The sequence below is a fragment of the Myotis myotis genome, unplaced genomic scaffold (assembly GCF_014108235.1).
Source record: "Myotis myotis isolate mMyoMyo1 unplaced genomic scaffold, mMyoMyo1.p scaffold_m19_p_2, whole genome shotgun sequence".
NCBI lineage: Eukaryota > Metazoa > Chordata > Mammalia > Chiroptera > Vespertilionidae > Myotis > Myotis myotis.
The window spans coordinates 14,989,451-15,014,577 of NW_023416324.1; the positions used below are offsets into that span (position 1 = coordinate 14,989,451).

At 44.7% G+C, this 25,127-nt stretch overlaps 1 protein-coding gene and 1 pseudogene across 1 annotated transcript in view; one reads left to right on the top strand and one right to left on the bottom strand.

Moving 5' to 3' along the window:
- On the top strand, positions 1 to 15,204 carry LOC118674997 (annotated as a pseudogene).
- Positions 4,324 to 25,127, bottom strand: part of LOC118675003 (translation initiation factor IF-2-like) — a 26,052-nt gene continuing 5,248 nt past the window's right edge. The window contains exons 4-5 of the mRNA XM_036347126.1: positions 24,414 to 24,467; positions 4,324 to 4,599 (exon numbers count right to left, since the gene is read on the bottom strand). Coding sequence (XP_036203019.1) covers positions 24,451 to 24,467 — 17 coding nt within the window. The 3' untranslated portion in view covers positions 4,324 to 4,599; positions 24,414 to 24,450. The remainder of the gene's footprint in view (positions 4,600 to 24,413; positions 24,468 to 25,127) is intronic.

Sequence of the window (25,127 nt, forward strand, 5' to 3'; positions counted from 1 at the left end):
ATGGTGCAGCCAGTGGAGAGGAAGTACTGGAAGATTGAGGAGAGGGTGATGGAGTAAATTCTGAAGCCTTCGGAAGAAGAAGGACAATCTGATTGTTGAGATGGGAGGATAAGAGAGAGGAAAAGATGGAGGTGAGAATCAGAGATGTTGGAAAGTTGAGAGAAAGGTGCTCATGTTGACGACTTCAGTCCAGAGATTTGAGGTCAACTTTTGAGGCAGAGGCAAGCAGAAGGGTAGCATGAGTGGGTGGTGGAAAAAGTTTGGAGCAGACAGTGTGAAACACAGGAGGAAGTGCCCTGGGGGTGGGAGGGCTGTCTGGAAGCAGAAGAGCCTCGCTGATGTTTCCCAACACGCATTTGCCAGTTGTGAGGAGCCATTCACATGATTCTGTTGACTCTCCAGCCACACTTGGCAGCCCAGGTGCAAAAGCCAAGCAAATGGACAGTGGGATCAACTCCAGCCTGGGAGCTGGCAAGGCTGGCACTGCTGAAAGTCAAGGGGTGGGAAAGGGAAATTCCCACATGGGCCATGCTGGGCATCAAAACATGTCCTGTCATTTAATCCTCACAACAGGCCTGCAAGGGAGGTATTATGATCTTCGTTTTTCCCAGGAGGAAACGAGATTCAGAGAATTAATGGCTTGGCCAAAGTCACAACTGGCAGAGTCGAGCTGGGGTTCACATCCAAGGTAGCCTGACTCCTAAACCTGTACTCCTTACACTGAAGCATTTATTGAGTGCTTATTGCATTCCAGGCACTGTGCAAAGCTTTTTTCCATTCATCCTCTTGTTCAGTCCTCAAAATAGTTCAGCAAGACAGGGATGGTCATGAATTTCCCTGTTTTATAGCTGAGCTACAGAAGCTCAGAGAGGTTAAGTTACTTGGCCAAAGTCCCCCAGCCAGTGAGTGACAGAGCCAGCATCAGAAGCAGGAAGTTATAAACCAGTATCATTACCAGTTATTAGAACCTTCTATCAAATTATATACTGACAGATGAAGAGACAAATTCAGAATCTCAGTGGTATGTCTGAGCCCAAAGCTTTTAACTACTACATCTTACTTCTTCCTTTTCTGCAAGTCTTATTTATTCACTGTACTGTTTATTAGTAAAACTTTCAACCATACAAAAGTAGAGAGAATAGTATAATGAACTCATGTAATCAAACCCAGCTTTCACCCTTAATGTTTCCTCAATCTTATTTTATCTATAATTCCCCACACATACTTCTTTTTTTCTGGAATATTTTAAAGCCAGTCATAGTCATTAAGTCATTTCACTCATAAATACTTCAGTAAGCATTTCCAACTGATAATCATTGACTTTCATAATTACCATGCCATTATCATACCTAGTAAAAATAACAATTATTTCTCCCCTCCCCCAAGAGTTTATTTGAGCCAAACTGACACCATATGCCAGGGAGCAAGATCTCAAATGCTCTGGAGAATAACAGTTTTGCAGTTTCTTTTTTAATTTGTATTTTATTGATTTTTCGAGAGGAGAGAGAGAGAGAGAGAGAGAGGGGGAGAAGGAGGAACAGTGATTTGTTGTTCCACTTATTTATGTATTCCTTGGCTTATTCTTGTATGTGCCCTGACCAGGGATCAAACCCTTAACCGTGGCATATCAGGACAATGTTCTAACCAACTGAGCTATCTGGCCAGAGCACAATAATTTATTTTTTTTTTAAATTTTTATTGATTTCAGAGAGGAAGGGAGAGAGAGATAGAAATATCAATGATGAGAGAGAATCATGGATCCGCTGCCTCCTGCACGCCCCACACTGGGGATCAAGCCCATAACCTGGGCATACGCCCTGACTGGGAATCGAACCGTGACCTCTTGGTTCATAGGTCAGCACTCAACTAGTGAGCCACACTGGCTGGGCAATAATTTCTTAATATTATCTAAATCCCAAACCATTTCCAGAGGTTGTTGATTGTCTCACATATCTTTAAAGTTAGTTTGCCAAATCTGATCCAAATAAGGTCTGAGACAGGGCATATTGTTGATTCTGTCTCATCAGTCTCTTTTAATCTATAACAATCGCCTTCCCTCCCATCCTTCTATGCCATTGATTTGTCAGAAAGGCTAAGTAACTTGTGGAACATCACACAGCTAAGAGACAGACTTCTTATTTGCTACTGTCCCAAAAAGTCTGTGTTACTAATGGGAGGAGCTTTACTGTCTGAGACAGGTCTCAGCTGATTAAGGGGGCAAGAAAAGCAGCAGGGAAAATGGTCTGGCTTGGCAAGGAAAAGAGAGAGATGGAAGGTAACAGCAATTACAGTACAGCATTATTTTTTGATTTAATGCTTGCAAGTGGCTGGGCATCCTGGCACTATTTCAGTCAGTTGTCACAACAAACATGAGTAAGTCATACTTATCTCCACTTTAGAGCTAAGGAAACTGAGGCACAGATTGGCATATGGAGTTGCCCAAGTCTCACGGCTAGTATAGGCAGAGCTGGAATAAGCCGATTTAACCCCAAAGTCTATCCCCAAAGTCAATGTTCTTTTTGATTGTCACTAGAGAGGGGACTTTTTAGAAACCTGAGATCTTGAGGCCTCTTGGTTGGGGGAAAGAACCATGGCCTGGGGCCTGGACACCTGGGCTCCATCTTTAGCTCTGCCAAAGACCAGCAATGTGACGCCCGGCAAGCCACACCCACCTTCAGTTTCTTCATCTGCCAAATGGAGCAACTGAAAGGGATGATCCCTGAGTGTCCTTCCCCATCCCCAGTGGCAGGGTTCTTGGAGGAGCTCTTCCCCGTAATGACACAGGCCTGGGGGATGTGCTGCAGGAGAGGAACCACACTCCGTCTCCCCTTTCATTTCCGCATAGTTTGGGCTTGCTTACATGTTTCCTTGGTACATCACGGTGTTCCTTTCCACATGTGTGCTGTTCTCCCTCCAGGCCCCATGACCTCCCTCGGAGGGTGGGGCCCACTGTGCCTCTTCCTCTGGATTTCCCCTCGAGCCTCTGCAGTGCCTCAGAAAGGTGGGGGGAGATCTTATTTCCTTATAGTTTGAGATCAAAGTCATCCTCATAGAAGAATCAGCCCTAATCAAGAGATCAAACCAATAGGTCATTTGATCCAGAGGCTAAAGCCACAGCAGTTGGCAGAAGTAGGTCCATGGGGTCTGGGACATGATGTCGTGCCCCAGATGCCAGGGCAAAGTCCCCTGGGCCTGGCCCATATGCCATGGAAGGAGAACATAGAGTCCTGGGACTCAGCACTCAGGACTGGAAGCCCCACAGGCCTCCTCTCTCTGTCCCCTGGTCTAGACAATTGTTGTGGACAGCTTCAAGGGCTCTGGGGAATAGATGGCCTTAGAGAATGGGACTGTCCAGGGAACATGGGGTGTCAAGAGGGTCTGGAGGGGGCTCTACAAGGATGATCCTGAAACAGAGTATTGAAAGTGCTTTATAGACTGAGATATAATAAACCATTACCATAAGGCCCCGAGAGTGCAAAGCAACAACAAAGAGGCTGCCCAGGTACTAATGAATCCAAGTTCAAGTTTAGGCTCCTCTACATAACAGTTCTGTTACCTTGGGAAGGTTACCTAGCTGTGTCTAGTTTCCTCACCTATAAATGAGAGTTGGCTAGAGTAATGATATCTCTGGACCTTTCTAGCCCTGAGAGTCTTGGGTTTTGAGTGACTGCCCCCAACACTCTATCCCAGCCGTGGGCAAACTACGGCCCACGGGCCGGATCCGGACCGTTTGAAATGAATAAAACTAAAAAAAAAAAAAAAGACCGTACCCTTTTATGTAATGATGTTTACTTTGAATTTATATTAGTTCACACAAACACTCCATCCATGCTTTTGTTCTGGCCCTCCGGTCCAGTTTAAGAACCCATTGTGGCCCTCGAGTCAAAAAGTTTGCCCACCCCCGCTCTATCCCTTGCAGAAAATCGATGGTAGAGGTGGGAGTCCACTTGCCAAGGCACATGGCACATATCTGGCACATGACAGACACTCAGCAAACATTGTTGTTAATATTTTCACAGTCAGATCAGCCGGCATGGCTCAGTGGTTGAGCATTGACCTATGAACCAGGAGGTTGAGGTTCGATTCCCAGTCAGGGCACAGGCCTGAGTTTCTAGCTCGATCCCCAGTGTGGAGCGTGCAGGAGGCAGCCAATTGATGATTATCTCTCATCATTGATGTTTCTCTCTCTCTCTCTCTCTCTCTCTCCCCCACCCCTTCTTCTTTGAAATAAATAAAATATATTTAAAAAGATATTTTTCACACCCAGGGGAATAATACAGGCTGGCATTTACTAAACAGTTACTATGGATAACTCCATGACCTGTGTATTAGCTATTGCTGCATAATAGATTTCCCCAAAACTTAGCAGCTTAAAACAATAATAAACATTTATGATCTCACCCCATTTCTGTGGGTTTCTCAGTTCAGTATCTCCAAGGAGGCTGTAGTGAAGATGTTGCCTGGGGCAGCAGGCAGTTCGTCTCAAGGCTTCACTTCCAAGGTGGCTCACTCACATGGTGGGCAGTTGGTGGGAGGCGTCAGTTCCTCAGCACACATACCTCTCCCCAGAGCTGCTTGAGCATCCTCATAGCATGGTGGCTGGAGAGTGACCCACAAAAGCAAGACAGAAGTGGCAATGTCTTTTATGACCTCGCCTCAGACACCACACACTATCACTCCCATTGTATTCTACTGGTTACATAGAACAACCCTGATACAGTGTGGAGGGGAGCACACAGGAGCATGAATAACAGGAGGCAAGAATTATTGAGGTCCATCTTGGAGGCCAGCTATCACAGTCTGCCCTAAGTGTTTTAGAGCTATTGATTTATTTATTAATTCATGAGGTCAATATTTCTTTCTTTCTTAAATATGTTTTTTATTGATTTTTAGAGAGACAGGAAGGGAGTGAGATAGAGGGACAAAAACATCAATGAGAGAGAAACATATTCAAACAGCTGCCTCCTGCACACCCACCACTGGGGATCAAGCCCACAACCAGGGCACATGTCCTGAAAATCAAATCCATGACCTCTTGGTTCCTGGGTTCATGCTCAACCACTGAGCAACACTGGCTGGGCAATATTTCCATCATCCTTATTTCACAGATTGAGTCACAAAGATATTAGGTAATTTGGCTAAGGTTATATTTCTAGGAAATGGGCATTGTTTTGAACTGAATTGTGTCTCCCCAAAATGTTGAAGCTCTAAACCAGGGGTGGGCAAACTTTTTGACTCGAGGGCCACAATGGGTTCTTAAACTGGACTGGAGGGCCGGAACAAAAGCATGGATGGAGTGTTTGTGTGAACTAATATAAATTCAAAGTAAACATCATTACATAAAAGGATACGGTCTTTTTTTTTTTTTTAGTTTTATTCATTTCAAACTGGCCAAATCCGGCCCGCGGGCCGTAGTTTGCCCACGGCTGCTCTAAACCCTAAAGAGATAATATTTGGAGATGGGGGCCTTTGGAGGTAACTCAGTGATAAGGTCATGACGTAGGGCCCTCATCTGATGGGACTAGTGTCCTTAGAGACACAAGAGAGCCTACTCTTTCTCTCTTCGTGCACATTTGCTGAGGAAAGGCCATGTGAGCACACAGGAGGTGACAACCATGTGCAAGCCAAGAGAAAAAGGGTAAGAATGAAACCTGCCAGCACCTTGATCTTGGACTTCCAGCCCCCAGAGCTGTGAGAAATAAGTTCCTGTTGTTTAAGCCTCAAGCCTGTAGTATTTTGTTATGACAGCCTGAGCAGACTGAGACAGGCCTTGAACTCAGAGAGTTGGGCATCTTAGCTCTCACTCTTTTTTTTTTTTTTTTAAATATTTTATTGATTTTTCACAGAGAGGAAGGGAGAGAGATAGAGAGCTAGAAACATTGATTAGAGAGAAACATCGATCAGCTGCCTCCCGCACACCCCCTACTGGGGATGTGCCCGCAACCAAGGTACATGCCCTCGACCGGAATCAAACCTGGGACCCCTCAGTCCGCAGGCCGACGCTCTATCCACTGAGCCAAACCGGTTTCGGCATCTTAGCTCTCACTCTTAAATTTTCCTTCCCTCTACGGCCCTAAGAACAGTGGTCCTGACTCAGCTGTCTGGTCCTTGGGCTCTGGGGAGAGACTCTTAATAACATGGGGCCAGTCAGCACTGGGAAACTTAGAAAAGAAACTGGATGCCCGGCTGGCGAGGCTCAGTGATCGAGCGTCTACCTGTGAACCAGGAGGTCACGGTTTGATTCCCCGTCATGGGACATGCCTGGATTGGGGGCTCAATCCCCAGTGTGGGGCGTGCAGAAGGCAGCTTATCAATGATTCTCTCTCATCATTGATGTTTCTCTCTCTCTCTCTCTCTCTCTCCTTTACCCTTTCTCTCTGAAATCAATAAAAATATATTTCAAAAACACAAAAGAAACTGGAGGAAGCCTCATGGCAAACTCAAAGCCCCGGGCTCAGTACTGACCCAGAGGTTCAGGTGCTTGTATCCTAGAGAGACAGTCTTGGGGGTCAACTGCCCACTCCACCTGGCCTGCTATTCCCCACCCCCACCAGCTTGAACCTCAGGTTTACCACCACACACACACACACACACACACACACACACTGGATGATCCAGATCATACGCAGTAAGCAGGAGGAAAACAAACTATATTTAAACTGGCAGTTGCTCCATACACAAAGCTAAAAGACAAGTAAGTGACCCTTGGGAGAAAACAGTAGAAACACTGGTAAAGACCAAGTGTCAAGCCCCACAATACACTAAAATTTTAAAAACAAGCAAAGGATACAGAAAAGGAGATTCACAAAAAAGAATAAATGCCAGTGCCTCCTACCCCCAAAACAAAACAAACAAAACAAAGGTGCTTGTCCTCACTAATGTTAAAAAATCTCATTAAAACCACAATAAGATCTGATTTTTCTTCTATCAGATTGACAAAAATACGAAACAGTAATAATAGCCAAGGATGGTGAAGGTATAGGGCAATGGACACTGCTACTCACTTGACCTTGGGAGGGTGCAATTTGACAAAATCAAAATGTAAAATATTAATACATGTGCCTTAGTAGTTTAGTCTGAGAAATCTATCTTATCAAAAAACTAGAGCCCTGGCCGGTGTGGTTTAGTGGGTTGGGCATCATCCCATGCACCAAAAGGTTGCTGGTTTGATCCCGGTCAGGGCATATGCCTGGGATGCAGACTTGATCCAGAGTAGGAGGTATGCAGGAGGCAGCTGATCAATGTTTCTCTTTCCCTCTCCTTTCCTCTCTCTTTCTAAAAATCAATAAAAATATATTTAAGTATATACATATTTATTTTTTAAACTAGAAATATGACAGAAAGAAATAGCTAGCTAGATATTCAGATCTATAGATTATTTTTATAATTTTTAAAATTTTTCAACTACAGTTGACATACCATATTACATTAGTTTCAGGTGTACAACATAGATCTATTCACATACAAAGATGTTTTTTGCAATATTGTTGGTAGTAGCAAAACCCTGGAAACAACCCCAACATCCATCAGTGAAACAAATAAATGGTCCTGTGGTCACATAGTGAATACTATACAGCAATGAGAATGAGTAAGTATGGCCACATGCAACAACATAGATGAATCTCATAAAGAATGTTGAACAAAACTGTACGTATTAAGTAATTCTGTCATTATAAAGTTCACAAAAAGCTCACACTAACCTAAGCTGGTAGAAGTCAGGATCCTGTTAACTCAGTAGAGAGCAGGAAGGGGGAACAAGCGGGATACGGGCTTGCTGGTAATGATCTGTTCTCCTTAAAATATGTACTTTTTTAAAAAATTGATTTCAGAAAGGAAGGGAGAGGAAGAGAGAGATAGAAATATCAATGATGAGAGAATCGTTGATTGGCTGCCTCCCGCACCTCCCAACTGGGGATTGACTCTGCTCCAACTCAGGCATGTGTCTTGACCAGGATTGAACCGTGCATGACCTCCTGGCTCATAAGTTGACGTTCAACCACTGAGCCACACCAGCTGGGCAATAATGATCTGTTCTTGACTTGGGTTCGGGTTTTGCAGGCATATCACTTTGTGAAAATGCCTTGAACTGTGCACTTATGAATCGTGCCCTGTTCTGAATGCATATTACACTTAAAAAAAAAAGTTTACTAAAAAATAAAGCAAAAATGTACCCCAATAAGCATTTCAACTGTCTATAGCAGTGGTTCTCAACCTTGGCTGCACATTAGAATCGCCTGGGAATCTTTTTAAAATCCTGATTTCTGGGCCTCATCCTCCAGAACTACTGTTTCTTTGTTACTAATGTTGTGGCCTCACTCCACAACAGATGTGTGTATGTAAATAAATTTATATATTAAAAATTTTGTACTGGCATAGAAAATGGCTGGGGGAAAATCCCCATGTTAAAAGTCACTGTTTTTGCCCTGGTTGGTTTGGCTCAGTGGATAGAGCGTCGGCCTGCGTACTGAAGGGTCCCAGGTTCGATGCCAGCCAAAGGCACATGCCTGGGTTGTGGGCTCGATCCCCAGTAGGGGGCGTGCAGGAGGCAGCCAATCAATGATTCTCTCTTATCATTGATGTTTCTCTCTCTCCCTCACCCTTCCTCTCTGAAATCAATAAAAATACATTTTAAAAAATACATTAAAAAAAAAAAGTCACTGTTTTTTTTGCCCAACTGGCATGGCTCAGTGGTTGAGCGTCAACGTATGAACCAGAAGGTTACAGTTCGATTCCCAGTCAGGGCACATGCCCAGTCCAGTGTGGGGCATGCAGGAGGCAGCTGATCAACGATTCTCTCTCATCGTTGATGTTTCTATCTCTCTCTCCCTCTCCCTTGCTCTCTGAAATCAATAAAACTATATATATATATATTAGTATTTTTTTAAATATACATTTTTTATTGATTTCAGAGAGGAAGGGAGAGAGGAACATCAATGATGAGAGTCATTGTTGGCTGCCTCCTGCACGCCCCACACTGGGGATCGAGCCTACAACCTGGGCATGTGCCCTGACCAGGAATTGAACTCATGACCTCCTGGTTCATAGGTCAACACTCAACTACTAAGCCATGCCGGCCAGTCCATTTTTTAAAAGTCACTGTTTTGTATGGAGCTTTCTCAAAAAAACTAAACATGGAACTCCCATTTGACCCAGTGATCCCACTTCTAGGAATATATCCCAAGAAACCAGAAACACCAATCAGAAAGGAAATATGCACCCCTATGTTCATAGCAGCACAATTCACCATAGCTAAGATTTGGAAACAGCCTAAGTGTCCATCAGCAGATGAGTGGATTAAAAAATTGTGGTACATCTACACAATGGAATACTATGCTGTGGTAAAAAAGAAGGAACTCTTGCCTTTTGCAACAGCATGGATGCAACTGGAGAGCATTATGCTAAGTGAAATAAGCCAGTCAGAGAAAGATAAATACCACATGATCTCACTCATTTGTGGATTATAGAGAACAACATAGACTGATGAACAGGGACAGATCCAAAGACAGAGAAACAGCGATCAGACTATCAATCCCCAGAAGGAAAGTAGGGGAGGGAGGGGGTAAGAGGAAGAGATCAACCAAAGGACTTGTATGCATGCATATAAGCCAAACCAATGGACATGGACAACAAGGGGATGAGAGCATGCGGGGGGGGTGGGGGGGGGGGGGGCTGGGGATTAATGGGGGGGATGAGGACACATTTGTAATACCTTAACTAATAAGGAATTTAAAAAAAAAATAAAAGTCACTGTTTTTATGGATTAGAACTCAAAGAGCTGAGGTTCCTTACTGGGGCCCTCTACCAAAGCCCAAGAGGAAATTTAAGCTACAGCTGAGTGAGCTGGGCCTTCACCTGTGTCAGAGCCTAGTCCTGGCCAATAGGCCAGAGAGGATTTAGGACCAGGGTTTCTGGAAACACTGTGAGAGGTGAGCAGACTCAGGATCCCTGAATAGCCAGGTCAACACCTGAGGGAGTGCATTTAAAGGCCCCTGCAGAGCAGGGGAGGACGGCCCTGCCTTCATGGGCCCCCGTGGTGGTGCTGGAGGGGCAGAAAAGGGAACACAGCCCTACCAGGGACCCCATTTAATTATCACAGCCCTATAAGGTTGTTATGACTCTCCATTTCTAGATCAGGATGCCAAGGTTGAGTATGTTGTCCAAGGTCACACAGGTAGTAAATGGAACAGCCAGACCTTGAATCCATATCTGTCTGAACCTCTATTTAGGGGCTCTGCACTGGGCTGGGGAGGGAGAGGATGAAGATTGCAGGGAACAAAAGGCTGCCCTAAGTAAAGACTCAGAAACCCAGTCCACAGGACTCAGAGCCTCAGGAGCCCCAGCCTACCAGGAATCACAAAAGCAGGTTCTACCCTGTGCCTGCAGCCAGGCCACCCTCTGGGGTCAGGTCTCAACCACTAAATCTGGCTCCTGGGGCCGCTCTGTTAACTCAGCACCGACACCTCGGGTTCCAGCTGCTGGCAGCCTAGAGGCGGGCACCATCCAAAATAGATCCCAGGAGTGAGCGCCTGGTCAGTCCACTGTGCCTCAGCGCACATCCACCAAGCCTAATCCTCCAACACCCCCTCCACCCCTCACTTTCGCAGCTGCCTCCCTCCCCCGTCAGCCCTTGGGTTCTGAGTCACTATGGATATGCAGCCTGGCCATTGGAAAAAAACAAAGCGGGGCGGGAGGGAGGGCAGCAGGCAGTGTGGCAGGAATAGCCTGGGTCCTGGATTCAAGTCTCTGAAGTTTGAGCCAGTTGTGACTTGTGACTTAGCTGATTGTCTTAAGCAGCGTAGACTAAGCTAACTCACTGATTGTTGGGGGTCAGGGGCAGCAGTGGCTGAGAGCCCACCGGGTACCAGTTTTAATCAGTCCTCACAACTGTGAAAGGTGCGTACAGTGGGGCCTTGACTTACGAGTTTAATTCGTTCCGTGACGGAGCTCATAACTCAAATTACAAATCACTGTGATGTTCGCTGCGCCAACTAGCGGTGGGGTATCTGAAGCTGGCTTGTAACCCGAATTTTTTTGAGCTTGCAACTCAAAGCAAAAAATCATTAGTCGGGACACTCGTAAGTCTCCGTTTTACAGATAAAGAAACTGAAGATCAGAAAGGGAAGGAACTTGCTCAAGGTTGCCCACAGTTTGGACTGTGGAACCAAGGAAGGCCTAGATTTTTAACCTAGACCTGTATGAGCTGTGTGGTCTTGGGCAAGTTACTTTACCTCTCTGAGCCACAGTTTCCTTATTTATAAAAAATCATACTAAATTAACATCCAATTTATAAAATTGTGAGGATTTAAAAGGTAATGTTGCCCTGGCCAGTTTGGCTCAGTGGATAGAGCATTGGCCTATAGACTGAAGGGTCCCGGGTTTGATTCCGGTCAGGGGCACATGCCTGGTTTGTGGGCTTGGTTCCCAGTGGGGGGTCTTGCAGGAGGCAGCCAATCAATGATTCTCTCACATCATTGATGTTTCCATCTCCCTCTCCCTCTCCCTTCTTCTCTGAAATCAATAAAAATATATTTTAAAAAAAGATAGTGGGGCTACAGAAAGTTTTTAAACTTCTCAGATCAACCCAAGAGGTATTCCTGAGAAAAGCAGCATTTCTGTCCCATTTTAGCCTGAGACCGTGAGTTCATTGGGTGTGTGTGTGTGGTTGTGGTGGGGGCTGGTGCATGGGTGGGGTGGTATTTGGGAGAAGATGGGACAACTGGGGTAGGGAGAGTTCTTTCAGCCGGGGTGGGGCAATGAGGGGGGAGGGTGGGGCAATGAGGGGGGAGGGCGGGTCAGGTCAGGTCTAAACATGGGCAGTCTTTCAGACCTCCTTCTCAGAGGATGTCCCAACAGCCTTTTGGGCACCTTGGATGATAAACAAGTTGTCACCCTGCAAGCCCCGAATAAACCTGATAAATCCTGGCAAAGCTGAGGAGAGGAGGGGAGGCTCATCTATAAATACTCCATGACTCACTCAAGCTCAATGTTTATGACTCTGTTGCTCTGGGAGGAAGGTCTGGGCCGGTCTGAGGTCTCAGGCCTCCTAGTTTGCTCTTCGGGAGCAAGTTTGGGGTCTGTGGCAGGCCCACCACAGCCTGGCTTAGGGTCCAGCCCATTACAGGACTCCCCTCTCTGGCCTTCCTGTCATCCAGGAAATGAACCATGTTGCTAATGGGCTGCGAGGCAGGATGGCCTGCCTGTGGGGCGCACACACAGGTTTGTGGTACCAGAAAAACATAGGCTCAAGTCTCAATTTCATTTCTTATCTAGCTGTGTGACTTTAAGCCAATCACTTCACTTTTCTTTTTTTTAAATTAAATCTTTATTGTTCAGATTATTACATTTGTTCCTCTTTTTTCCCCCATAACTCCCCTCCTCCCAATTCCCACCCCACCCTCCGCCCTCACTCCCCACCCACTGTCCTCATCCATAGGTGCACGATTTTTGTCCAGTCTCTTCCCGCATCTCCCACACCCCTTTCCCCCCCAAGAATAGTCAGTCCATTCCCTTTCTATGTCCCTGATTCTATTATGATCACCAGATTATTTGTTCACTTGATTCTTAGATTCACTTGTTGATAGATGCATGTTTGTTGTTCATAATTTGTATCTTTACCTTTTTCTTCTTCTTCCTCTTCTTAAAGGATACCTTTCAGCATTTCATATAATACTGGTTTGGCGGTGATGAACTCCTTTAGCTTTTCCTTATCTGTGAAGCTCTTTATCTGACCTTCAATTCTGAATGATAGCTTTGCTGGGTAAAGTAATCTTGGTTGTAGGTTCTTGGTATTCATCACTTTGAATATTTCTTGCCACTCCCTTCTGGCCTGCAAAGTTTCTGTTGAGAAATCAGCTGACAGTCGTATGGGTATTCCCTGGTAGGTAACTGAGTTTCTTTCTCTTGCTGCTTTTAAGATTCTCTCTTTGTCTTTTGCTCTTGGCATTTTAATTATGATGTGTCTTGGTGTGGTCCTCTTTGGATTCCTTTTGTTTGGGGTTCTCTGCGCTTCCTGGACCTGTAAGTCTATTTCTTTCACCAGGTGGGGGAAGTTTTCTGTCATTATTTCTTCAAATAGGTTTTCAATATCTTGCTCTCTCTCATCTTCTGGCACCCCTATAATTCTGATGTTGGTACGCTTGAAGCTGTCCCAGAGGCTCCTTACACTATTTTCGTATTCTTTTTTCATTTTTCTTTTCCAGTTGGGTGTTTTTTGCTTCTTCGCATTTTGAATCTTTGACTTGATTCTTGCGCTCCTCTGGTCTGCTGTTGGGTGTCTGTATAATATTCTTTATTTCAGTCAGTGTATGCTTAATTTCTAGTTGGTTCTTTATCACAACATCGAGGGTCTCATTAGATTTCTTGAGGATCTCACTACATTTATCGGCAGTTTCTAGCAAATTATTGAAAGACCTTAAAATTGCGGTTTTTAGCTCTATATCCTCCATTTCTGTCATGTTTCTTTGTCTCCGCATTTTTTATGCTTTCTTGGTGCACCCCCTTGTGGTCTTTGTGCGCAGTCTTGTTGTAGTTAAGCCTTGATTGTTGTCGGCAATACTGGGGGTGATTTGACCTCCAGGCCAACTGGCTATGAGAGTCAGCTGTGTCTGCAGTGGGAGAACTTCTGTGCTGGATCTCTAGGGCGGTGCTAATCTAGCTTTTGCCTGAGGCTATCCGGCAAATGGCTCTGCGCAGGGCTTGGGCAGGGCGGGTCCCCGGGGATCTACAGGGCGGGCCGAGCAAGCAGTTATGGCTGCTCTCAGTTCTGCCTCTAGGGGCTCTGCCTCACAGAGTCCCAACAACCACTGCAAACCTCGGAGAGAAAGCTGCCTTCGAGTTCCTCCCGAAGCCAGACAGTCCCGCTTCTCCCGTTTGAGTCTGGGTCCCTAGAGACTCGCCCGGATCTGGAGCTCAGAGTCTGAAACTCCCTCCCGATTGAAAACAACAACCACGCCCTCGCCGCCAGCCCGCTCCGCGCGCACTCCGCACCTGAGTATTTCACTTCAGCACTGCGCCTCCTCTGAGTCTGAGTATGATATTCTCTTTCCTCCTAGTTGTAGAATTTCCACTCAGCCAGCCTTCCTGTGGTTCTGGATGATGTCCGTTCCGTCTTTTAGTTGTGTTTTTGATTGGTTGTTCGAGGCAGCAATCTCCGGCATTAACCTATGCTGCCATCTTGGTTTCTCCCCACTTCACTTTTCTGAATCTGTTTCCTGAACTATAAAATGGGGTAACAATGGAAATACCTTCACAGGATTGTCATAAAGAGAGCGCATATAAGGCACTTCCGCAGTAACCAGCATGCAGTAGACCCCTAGGTAATGATCGGTATTATGATTACAAATCAAAGTCTGTTTAAAATACTATAAGGTTCTCATGTTAATGACAGGTGGAGGCTGCTGAATGGGACGCAGATAACCGCTGTTCGCACAGGGAAAGTCGCCCTGCCTCACCCCTTTCTGCTGGCTTCCAGTACTTGCCAACTTGTCATGGTGCCACCCAAACGCTCACAGACCAGCTGGCCCAGGGGGAATGGGGTGGGGGAGGACAGAGGGGTCTCAACCAGTTTGGCAACAAGTACGTCCCACAAACCAAGCCCCTCACCTTGGAGCGAACCATCCCCTGTGCCCTCTTACCCATTATACTTTTGGTACAAAGAGCCCTGAGGACAGCTCTGTTGCAGCCAGGTTTCAATGCATGAGGGAGGAATTTGATAAAATTGGGATAAGAAGGACTATAGAAGGGGTTCTGGTTGTACATGAGCGCCGGCTACCCCATGTGTTACTGCTACAGCTGGGAACACCGTTCTTCACACTACCTGACGGTGAATTCAACCCAGAAGATGAAGTGGAAGGACTAAAATGCTTAATGACAGAGACACTTGATCATCAAGGCGGAGTCCCACAGGACTGGATCATTGATAACTGGTGGAAACCAAATTTTGAATTTCCTCGGTATCTATATATTCCTGCACATATTACAAAACCAAAGGAACATAAGAAGTTGTTTTCGGTTCAACTTCAAGGGAAAGCCTTGTTTGCAAACCCTAAAAATTACAAGCTGGTAGCCACACCACTGTTAGAATTGTATGACAATACACCAGGACACAGATCCATCATTTCTGGTCTCCTTCTGCTTTTGAGCAGGTTCAATGGAGAAGTCAAAGAAGCCGTCTCTGTGAGCACAGCTCTACACTGTATAGAATAAACATGGTAGAAAAGTTTTGTCTTATCTCTCTCCCAACCCCTAAATTGCCACCTGTTGCTATTGTTTGAATAGTAACGTTGATATGAAGAACTAGATAGTGGTGTAAACAAATATGATAATGTTTAACTTGCTTTTGTTTCCACTCGTACGGTTTTGTACATTAAAGAAAGTGGATTTTGTAAGGGGATACTTGAGAATTTGGTTCCCTCCAGAAAGGTATTTAGGGAGCCAGTGGTTACCCCAGAACTTTACCAACTCTCTGTTTCCCAAATATGAGGAGCCAAGGTATGAAAATAAGAGTTCCCAAGATTGGTAGGGCAAAGGTAAAACACTGTCATTTATCAAATACCTACTATGTGCTAGCTACTGTCACTAACATCATCATCTCATTTGACTCCCTAGCTACCAGCTAGGTATAACTCCCCTTTGGAGACCAGTAAACCAAGACCCAATGAAGTTAACTAAATGACAAAGCTGGGATTTGAACCCAGATCTGTGTGTTTCCAAAGTGCTTGCTATGCGTGGCCCACTGGACCACAGAATCTGGCTGCTCTCCTGGACTAGGAAGGTGACCAAAGACAAGACAGAAGTGAGAGAATGAAAAAGGAAGCATTAAGGAGCTTGGCAACAGCCTGGGACACTGTAGAGCAGAGGTCCTCAAACTACGGCCCGCGGGCCACATGCGGCCCACCGAAAACATTCATCCAGCCCGCCGGGTATTTTTGCTGCTGCTGCCTGTCCTGCTTAGCAGCCGACTCATCCCGGGCCCGCAGTGCACATGTGTGGAATGTCTGAGGGACAGTGAACTGGCCTCCTGTTTAAAAAGTTTGAGGACCCCTGGTGTAGAGAAATAGAAGGACCACTGGAACTACGAAGCTGGTTGGGGAAGACACATGACTTTGAGGTGACCACTTTGTGGCATCCACCAGCAGACAGGTGGAAAAGTGCAGCTGAATTTAGAAGAAAAATCAGCCTGAGATGGAGGGAAGAGTCCACTGCTCAAGACTGTCTGAAATGGCTGTCTGAACTTACAACCCCTGAAGACCCTTTTCTGCCAGGTTTTTTTTTGGGTTTTTTTTTTTTTTTGCAGGCAAATATCTTTACCTCTACATAGAAGGGTGCGCACACATCTTCTGCCAGGTTTTGAAAGCCCTCTTTGTAGTACCCACCTCAGGACCTTTGCACATGCTGTGTGCTCTGCCTAGAATAGTCTTCCCCTTCTCAACTGAGATGTTAACTCTTCAAAGACACCTTCTAAACCACTCTGTCATCGAGGCTTGACTGTACTTAGAGTGCTGGTAATGGGTGGCCAATGTTACTTGCTCTTGTTTTGTGGCCTTTGTGCTAAGCACTTTGCATGTATTATTTTTATTTACTCCTCACAGTACCCTATGAGGTAGGCACTAATATTACCTTAATTTCAAATAAAGAAACCTAGATTCAGAGAAGTTAAATATACTGGCCAACACCAAAATTAGTAAATGACAGAGGTGAGAGAGGAACCCAAGTCTTTTGCCAAAACTTTCTTCCCAAGTCCTTTGATATACTGATTCCTCAAGAGGTCTATTGCAGCATCAACTAATAAGGTAAAAAATTGGTTATTCAATGACCAACTTGGAAAAAACTCTGGTCTTCTGAATTCTTGAGTTAATTAAATACTAGAGGCCTGGTGCACGAATTCATGCACAGGTGCCATGGGAGGTTGGCTGTGGGAGCGCACTGACCGCCAGGAGGCAGCTCCTGAATTAAGCATCTGCACCCTGGTGGTCTATGCAAGTCATAGCGACCAGTTAACTGGTCATGTGGTTGCTTAGGCTTTTATATAAGTATTCACTGAATACCTACTACATGCCAGGCACTATTGTAGGTACTGGAGATACAGAGCAAGAGAGCTTATGTTCTGGTGGGAGAAGACAGACACAGACATAAATAAAGATAATTTCTAGTTGGTCCGACGGTTGTGGGTTATTGTTAAGCTGATTAACATTGAAAGATAATTTCTGATAGTAATAAATGCTATCAAGAAAAGAAAGCAGGCCCAGCCAGTGTGCCTCAGTGGTCAAGCATTGACCTGTGAACCAGGAGGTCATGGTTCAATTCCCAGTTAGGATACATTCCCAGGTTGTAGGCTCGATCCCCAGTAGAGGGTGTGCAAGAAGCAGCTGATCAATGATTCTCTTTCATCATTGATGTTTCTATCTCTCTCTCCCTTTCCCTTCCTCTCTGAAATCAATAAAAATATATTTAAAAGATAAGAAAGCAGGATAATGGGATGGAGAGAAACTTGCAATCAGGGGGACTGCTTTAGATATGACATTCAAGGAAGCCTCACTCCCTCGGGAGGTGACCTGAATGATGTGGAGAAGCCAGTCAGTCCTGTGGCAGCTAGTGGGAAAGCCAGGCAATAAGCTCGGCATGTTTAAGGAACAGATAGAATATTATGCAGCCATTCTAAAATATCACTTTGAAAGCTAAAACCTGGAAAAAAGTAAAATAAAAAAGGACAAGATATACTAGGATAGCCCTAACCGGTCTGGCTCAGTGGATAGAGGGCCGGCCTGCAGACTCAATGGCCCCAGGCTTGATTCCGGACAAGGGCATATACCTTGGTTGCGGGCACATACCCAGTAGGGAGTGTGCAGGAGGAAGCTGATCGATGTTTCTCTCTCATCGATGTTTCTAACTCTATCCCTCTCCCTTCCTCTGTAAAAAAATCAATAGAATATATTTTTTTTTTAAAAAGATACACTAGGATAACTATTCTAGTGCCTGCGCACACCTTGTCCCAACCTTTGCTAAATAGACAAAATTCTCAGAAAAGTGACAGTTATTTTATTGAAGTGGAGTAATTGTCGGTGGTTTTTAGATATTTTCCTTTTTAAAAATCTTCTGTTATCACATTATTGATTCTATAATTTTTTAAAAGTAAAAAATAAGAAAAAACATTATTTTTTTAAAGTAGCACAAAAAGAAACATTGAGTCATTAATAAAAATAATTAAAGAGAATAAGACGACAAGTCACACACTGGGAGAAAATATTTGCAAGACACATATTTGATAGAGTACTGGTATCCAACATATACAAAAAACCCTTAAAACTCAACAAGAGCTTGGCAGGTGTGGCTCAGTGGTTGAGCATCGACCCATGAACCAGGAGGTCACTGTTCTATTCCTGGTCTGGACGCATGCACAGGTTGCTGGCTTGATCCCCAGGAAAAGGCATGCAGGAGGCAGCAGATCAATGACTCTCTCTCAGCATTGATATTTTTATTGCTCTCTCCCTTTTCCTTCCTGAAATCAATAAAAACATTAAAAAAAAAAACTCGACAAGGAAATTAACAACCCAATTAAAACATGAGCAAAAGATCTGGACAGCTCACCAGAAAAGATATAAAACTGGCAAATGAGCATATGAAAAGATGCTCAACATCGTATGTCTAAGGGAATTGCAAAGTAAAACAATCAGATACCACTATACACCCATTAGAATGACCCAAAATCTGCCTTAGCCAGTTTGGCTCAGTGGATAAAGCATCAGCCTGTGGACTGAGGGGTCCCGGGTTTAATTCTGGTCAAGGACACATGCCCAGGTTGTGGGCTCGATCCCCAGTAGGGAGTGTGCAGGAGGCAGCCAATTGGTGATTCTCTCTCATCATTGATGTTTCTCTCTCTCCCTCTCCCTTCCTCTCTGAAATCAATAAAAATATATATATTTTTAAAAAGAATGACCCAAATTCTAAGCACTGACAACCAAATGCTGGCAAGGATGTGGAGCAACAGGCACTCTCATTCACTGAGAACACAAAATGGTACAGCCACTTAGGAAGGCAGTTTGGCAATTTCTTATAAAACTAAACATACTCTTAGTATACAAAACAGCAATCGTGTTTGTTAGGTTAGGTGGCTCAGGAGGCGGCGCAAGAAATAAAGTCCAGTGAATCAGAAAAGAAAGGAAAGGAAAAGGTTTATTCTGCGTCCCCGGGAGACCCACGTACCCCAAGGACAGGGCACGTGGATTCATGCCAACAAGGAGGGGGGTGCTTTTTTTATACTGCGGTTGGGTGAGGGGCGGGGACATGAGCTGAGGAATTCTCTGCTGCAGGGAATGGGCGGAATATTCAGGACGAAGTTCTTATCTGTGTGGGGGTATGTGAATTCAAGGAGAAGAAGCTGGTATCTGTGTCTGGCACCTTGATCTGTGAGAAATTCCAGGGGAAGTCCATTATCTTGTCATGTCTGCATGTATCCGATCCTGGGCTCTCTCCGACCTAATAGTGTTCTTTGGTATTTGCTCAAATGAAGTGAAAACTTATGTCCACGCAAAAACCTGCACATGAATGTTTATAGCAGCTTCATTCATAATTGCCAAAACTTGGAAGCAACCAAAATGTCCTTCACTAGGTGAATGGGTAAGTAAACTATGGTACAGAACATTATTCAGCGCTAAAAAAAAGCCCACAACCTACTCAAGTCACATAAAGACAAGGAGGAAATTTAAAGGCATATTACCAAGTGGAAAATAATCACTCTGGCCCTGGTCAAATAGCTCAGTTGGTTAAAGCATCTTCCCGATACACCAAGGTTGTGGGTTCAATCCCCAGTCAGGGCACATATAAGAATCAACTAAGAATGCATAAATAAGTGGAACAATAAGTCAGTGTTTCTCTCTTTCTCTCTAAGAGCAGTAAGAAGAAAAATAATCAATCTGAAAAGGCTACCTAATGTATGATTTTAACCATATGACATCCTGAAAAAGGCAAAAATATGGAGACAGTAAAAGGTTCAGTGGTTGCGAGGGGTTTAGGGGAGAGGGAGCGATCAGCAGGTGAAGCACAGGGAATTTTTAGGGCAGTGAAAGTATTCTGTACGAAAATTTACTGGTAGCTGCATGTCATTATACACTTGTCAAAACCCATACACACAAAGAGTGACCCCTAATGTAAATTACGGACTTTGGGTGAAAATGACCTGTCAATGCTGGATTGTTGATTGTAACAAATGTACCATTCTGGTGCAGATGTTGATAGTGGGGGGAGCATGGGGGTGGAGAGTGGTAAGGAATTGGGGGGGGGGACGTTATTATATGGGGACTCTCCGTACTTTCTGCTCAATTTTGCTATGAACCTCAAATGCTCTAAAAAATGAAGGTTATTTATTTTGAAAAAAATCAACATAAGAAAACAAAGAAGTATTGTCTGGTATGATTGTTAGCTCTGGTAGCGAATGGGAATGAGTTCTGCCACCACTCACCTGGGAAAACAAGAAAGAAGTCCTGTGTGACATGAAGAGATTGGGCTACAGTGCTAAGCCCTGTGCTTTACATAAATCATTTCATTTCTTCTTTCAGCAGCCAAATGAAAATGTTTGTATTACACGAAGGGTTGAAAATTCTTTTTTTTTTTTAATTAGATTTATTTTTTTTTTGTAAAAAGGAATACTTTATTTTTTTTAGAGAGAGGGGAGAGAAGAGGGAGGGAGTGCAGCATTGATCAGCTAGCTGCCTCCTGCATGCCCCCTTCTGGGGATTGAGCCCAAAACCCTGAAACCCCTGGCATGTGCCCTTGACCGGAATTGAACTGACAACCTCCTGGTGCACAGGACAACACCCAACCGACACACACCAGCCAGGGCAAAATTATTATTATTATTATTATTATTATTATTATTATTATACAGCTGGGAAACTGAGGCTGAGGGATATAGATTTTCCCAGTTACCTGTCTATCTGAACCCAGAGGCTGAGCTCTAAACCACTAGGGGAGGTTGGGGGTTCTCTCAGCCCCCTTCTACGTTCAATAGCCCACAATTCCATGAATTGTTTTGTCTCTTCTGTGGGCCCAGTTGAGGGGCCCTGCTTACTTGGGCATTGGATCCCTGGAAGGACAGTGCTGTGCCCTTAGGGGACTGAGAATCTGACTGCCTGGAGCTTGACTTCATGGAGGAATTTCACACCTTCCCAGACCCTAGCCTGCAGGTGGAGAGTGTCTGGCAGAGAAGCAGCCTTTGAGGCTGGGAAGGGTTGTTCCCACGGAGAGGGAGGGCTCCTCCTCCAGCCCTCAGCCACCTGTTCCAGCCTCACCCTCTCCACCTCTCCACCTCCTTTTTGGAATGCTAAAGCCAATAGCTGGTGGGACCAGTGGGGTATTAATAACCAGACTCTAATGTTTGTGCTGGGGAAAGAGTGAAGAGATAAAATGGAGTCACTATAGTCGAGCTGCTAAATTATAAAATCAAGTAGGTTGAGGTTGTTTTTTTGTTTTATTTTGTAAACATATTTTTATTGATTTTAGAGAGAAGGGAGAGGGAAGGAGACATAGAAACAACAATGATGAGAGAGAATCATCAATCAGCTGCCTCCTGCACACCCCCAAGTGGCGATCCAGCCTATAACCAGGGCATGTGCCCTGACCAGGAATCGAACCATGACCTCCTGGTTCATAGGTCAATGCTCAACTATGGAGCCACGCCAGCCGGGCATCTATTCTTGTTTTAACTAGCCTGGGAACTGAATTTTTTGAACTGTTCGGTCCTGTATCAATGCCTGGATATAGGTTAAACCTCCAGATAACCATCTGATTACCCCCTGAAGGACTGAGGTATCCACACCACCTGACATCCATCATCTAGACTAAGCATGTCCACCTCAAAGGCTAACACAGGCCAAATACTAGTAAATGAGTTTGACATGCTTGATCTAGACCAGCGTTTCTCAACCTGTGGGTCGCGACCCCTTTGGGGGTCAAACGACCCTTTCACAGGGGTCGCCTAAGACCATCGGAAAACACATATATAATGACATATTGTTTTTGTGATTAATCACTATGTTTTAATTATGTTCAATTTGTAACAATGAAATTGGGGGTCACCACAGCATGAGGAACTGTATTAAAGGGTCGCGGCATTAGGAAGGTTGAGAACCACTGACCTAGACTGTCATCTAGAGGATCACCATCTTGGTCCAACCCAGAGACTACGAACACAAGGCTGATCTTCCCAACAATGTACTTTTCATTATAAGAACGCTTAGCTTTTCTTTTCCCTTCAGAACACTCTAGGTATTACCAAGTTGTGCCTCCAATTGGCACACCCTAAGGCCTTGGAATAAATCTTTATTATTTATTTCTAGCCAAAGCCTCCTGACTCTTTTTGAGTTCCTTCGACAGGGCTAATTAGAAAGGCATTCTCTCCTGGCAGCCAAGACATATGAATGCCTTTTCAGCCCATCACTCCAAGCCTTTCATGGCCTTGAAGAGGATGAGGGTGGCAGGATAACAATCATCCTAACTACCCTGCTTTGAGTGCGGTAGGGTGCCAGGTCAGGGTGCCAAATGTGTCGCTCACATTGTTGCATTCAATCCCTTCAGAGACTTCTAGCATCTGTTTTATATATAAGGAAATCGAGGCCGTGAGAAGTCAAATAACTTGCCCAAAATCACACAGCAGGTGGATGGCTAGGCAGGAACTGAAATCCCATCTGCCAGCAGCGCTGAACCCTCCCGTGGGGAGTAAGAGCCAATGACAGGCTTCCTGCTCAGGCCACAGTAAACATTGCAGCCCAGTTCCTTTAACTTCCAGGAACAGAGTTGTCTGGGATGGGGCAGGGGAGGGGGAGGAACTTCTAGGAATCCACCTTTCCCGTGGACAGCAGGACCCCACCTGTGGGCCCAGGCCTCAGGACAGCCACAGGGGGCAAAAATAGGGCCAGCCTGGGACAGGGGCCCTCCCCAGGCTTCTGGAGTGGGGAATCGGGTGACAGGAACAGCTGCTCCTACCCAGGGACACACGGTTTTGCTTGGAGCAGGTCTTGACTCCTCTGCTCACCTCTTCTCTTCTGGTTTGGTCCTCCACCCTCACTCACCTCTTCACTCCTTTGAGGTGCTTGACTATTGGGGGCATCCCAGGAGACAGGGTCAATCACAGGGAGAGGAGAACTATTTGTCCAGAGGCTATGGCCACAAAGGCCTTGAATTTAGGCTTTTGACATTAGCTTTTGAGGGGCAGTGTTCCCTCCTGGTTAAACCTGCAGCCTCTGGAGCCAGGCTCTGGCTAGGCCTCCCTCCCAGGTCACTTAGGGCTGTGTAGCTTTGGTGAGGTTCCTTAACCTCTCTGTGCCTCAGTTTCCCCATCACAGACAGAATGGAAAGAAGTCATTTATCAAAGAAACTTTAAAGAATCATCTCCTATCATCCACTATTCAACACGACCACCAACACCATTTTACTCCATTTCCTTCTGATTTTTCTCCTGTTCATCATTTTTACATTGTAACCATGGTGTACTTAAGTGCTGCACAACTTTTGAGACTTTTTTCATTTAACATTTTATCCTAAGCATTTTCTATAATCATTCAATAGAGAAAGATATGGGTTTTATTATTGATAACATTGGGCTGGAGACAAGGCTTGCGCCTATAGCCACAACAGAGCTTCCTAATACCTGCCTCCATCCATTGCCTTCCCCCAAATCCTGATTTAACTTTCAGCTCAGGCTTTGGTAGAGCAGCTGGGCACGTAAATTCCCTCGACCTAGGATGCTCTTCCCTCCACAGCTTGCTTGGCTATTTACTACTCATCAGCCATTTCTTAGTATAAATGTGACTCAAAAGACCCATCTTACCTCCAGTCCCTGCCTACTAGTCTTGTGGTACCTAGAGCTACTTCTTCCTAACACTTTCCACAACTGTATATTAGTGTCTCTTTCCATGAGAAGGTAAGCTCCCTGAGAAGAGGTCCTCTACATGTTTTGTTCACTGGCCTCTGTACTGTAGGATGTTTAGCAGTATCCTTGGTCTCTACCTACTGGATGCTTGTAGCATCTCCTAGTTGTGATAACCAAAAATGTCTCCAGACATTGACAGATGTCCCTTGAGAAGCAAATTGCCCTATTTGAGAACCACTGACTTAACTGTATGTTTAAGCGGCTAAGAGGGTATGATGTAGATTCCACTGAAAGAATAGAAGAGATAAGAATATAAGGAGCTACCTTTGAAAGGAAGGAAGGAAGGAAGGAAGGAAGGAAGGAAGGAAGAAAGAGAGAAGAAAAAGGAAGAAAGGAAGGAAGGAAGGAAGGAAGGAAGGAAGGAAGGAAGGAAGGAAGGAAGGAAGGAAGGAAGGAAAGAAGGAAGGAAGAGGAAAGAGAAAGAAAGAAAGAACCATTAGAGGGAAGAGGGATGATTAGCACTGGTCAGAACTGTGAATTTTGACCTTACCTGTCCACCTTCCCTTTCTTGACCAGTTTCTTCTCTTTCATGATTCCATTCTTACTTAGAAAAAAAAAGTAATAAAATATCCATGAAGAATTAATATTTGTATTCATTCTAAAGTAAGACAAGCAGTATACAATAGTTACTATAGATCAAAACTGAAGCATATGTAAGCATTTCACTATGTGTAAATTATATCTCAAAAAATTATTTAAAGAACTCAGGCATTATAGTCAGACCTGGGTTCAAGTTCCAATTCAGATATTTCCTAGCTATGTAACTTTGGACAAGTCCTCTCATCTCTTAGGACCTCTTTTTCCTCAGTTGTAAAGGGGGAGAAGTGAAAGTGTGTACCTCCCAGGATAACTGCGGAGTAAATGGAATTGTGCATAGACAGGCACTTTGCACTGTGCCTGACTTATATATATTACCTATTTACCTTTACTTATCTATTGTTCATAGGTGATATGCTTCCTATGGATCCATTCTCATTAGGGGCATCTCCACTTGCCTTTTCCCATGTGACCCTTTGCTCGAGTAGAAAAAGTAAGATCCAGAAGCACCAATCTATGGAACTTAGAACATGGAATCTTGGCTCCACTGACTTTTTAAAAAATATATTTTTATTGATTTTTTACAGAGAGGAAGGAAGAGGGATAGAGTTAGAAACACCCATAAGAGAGAAACATTCATCAGCTGCCTCCTGCACACCCCCTACTG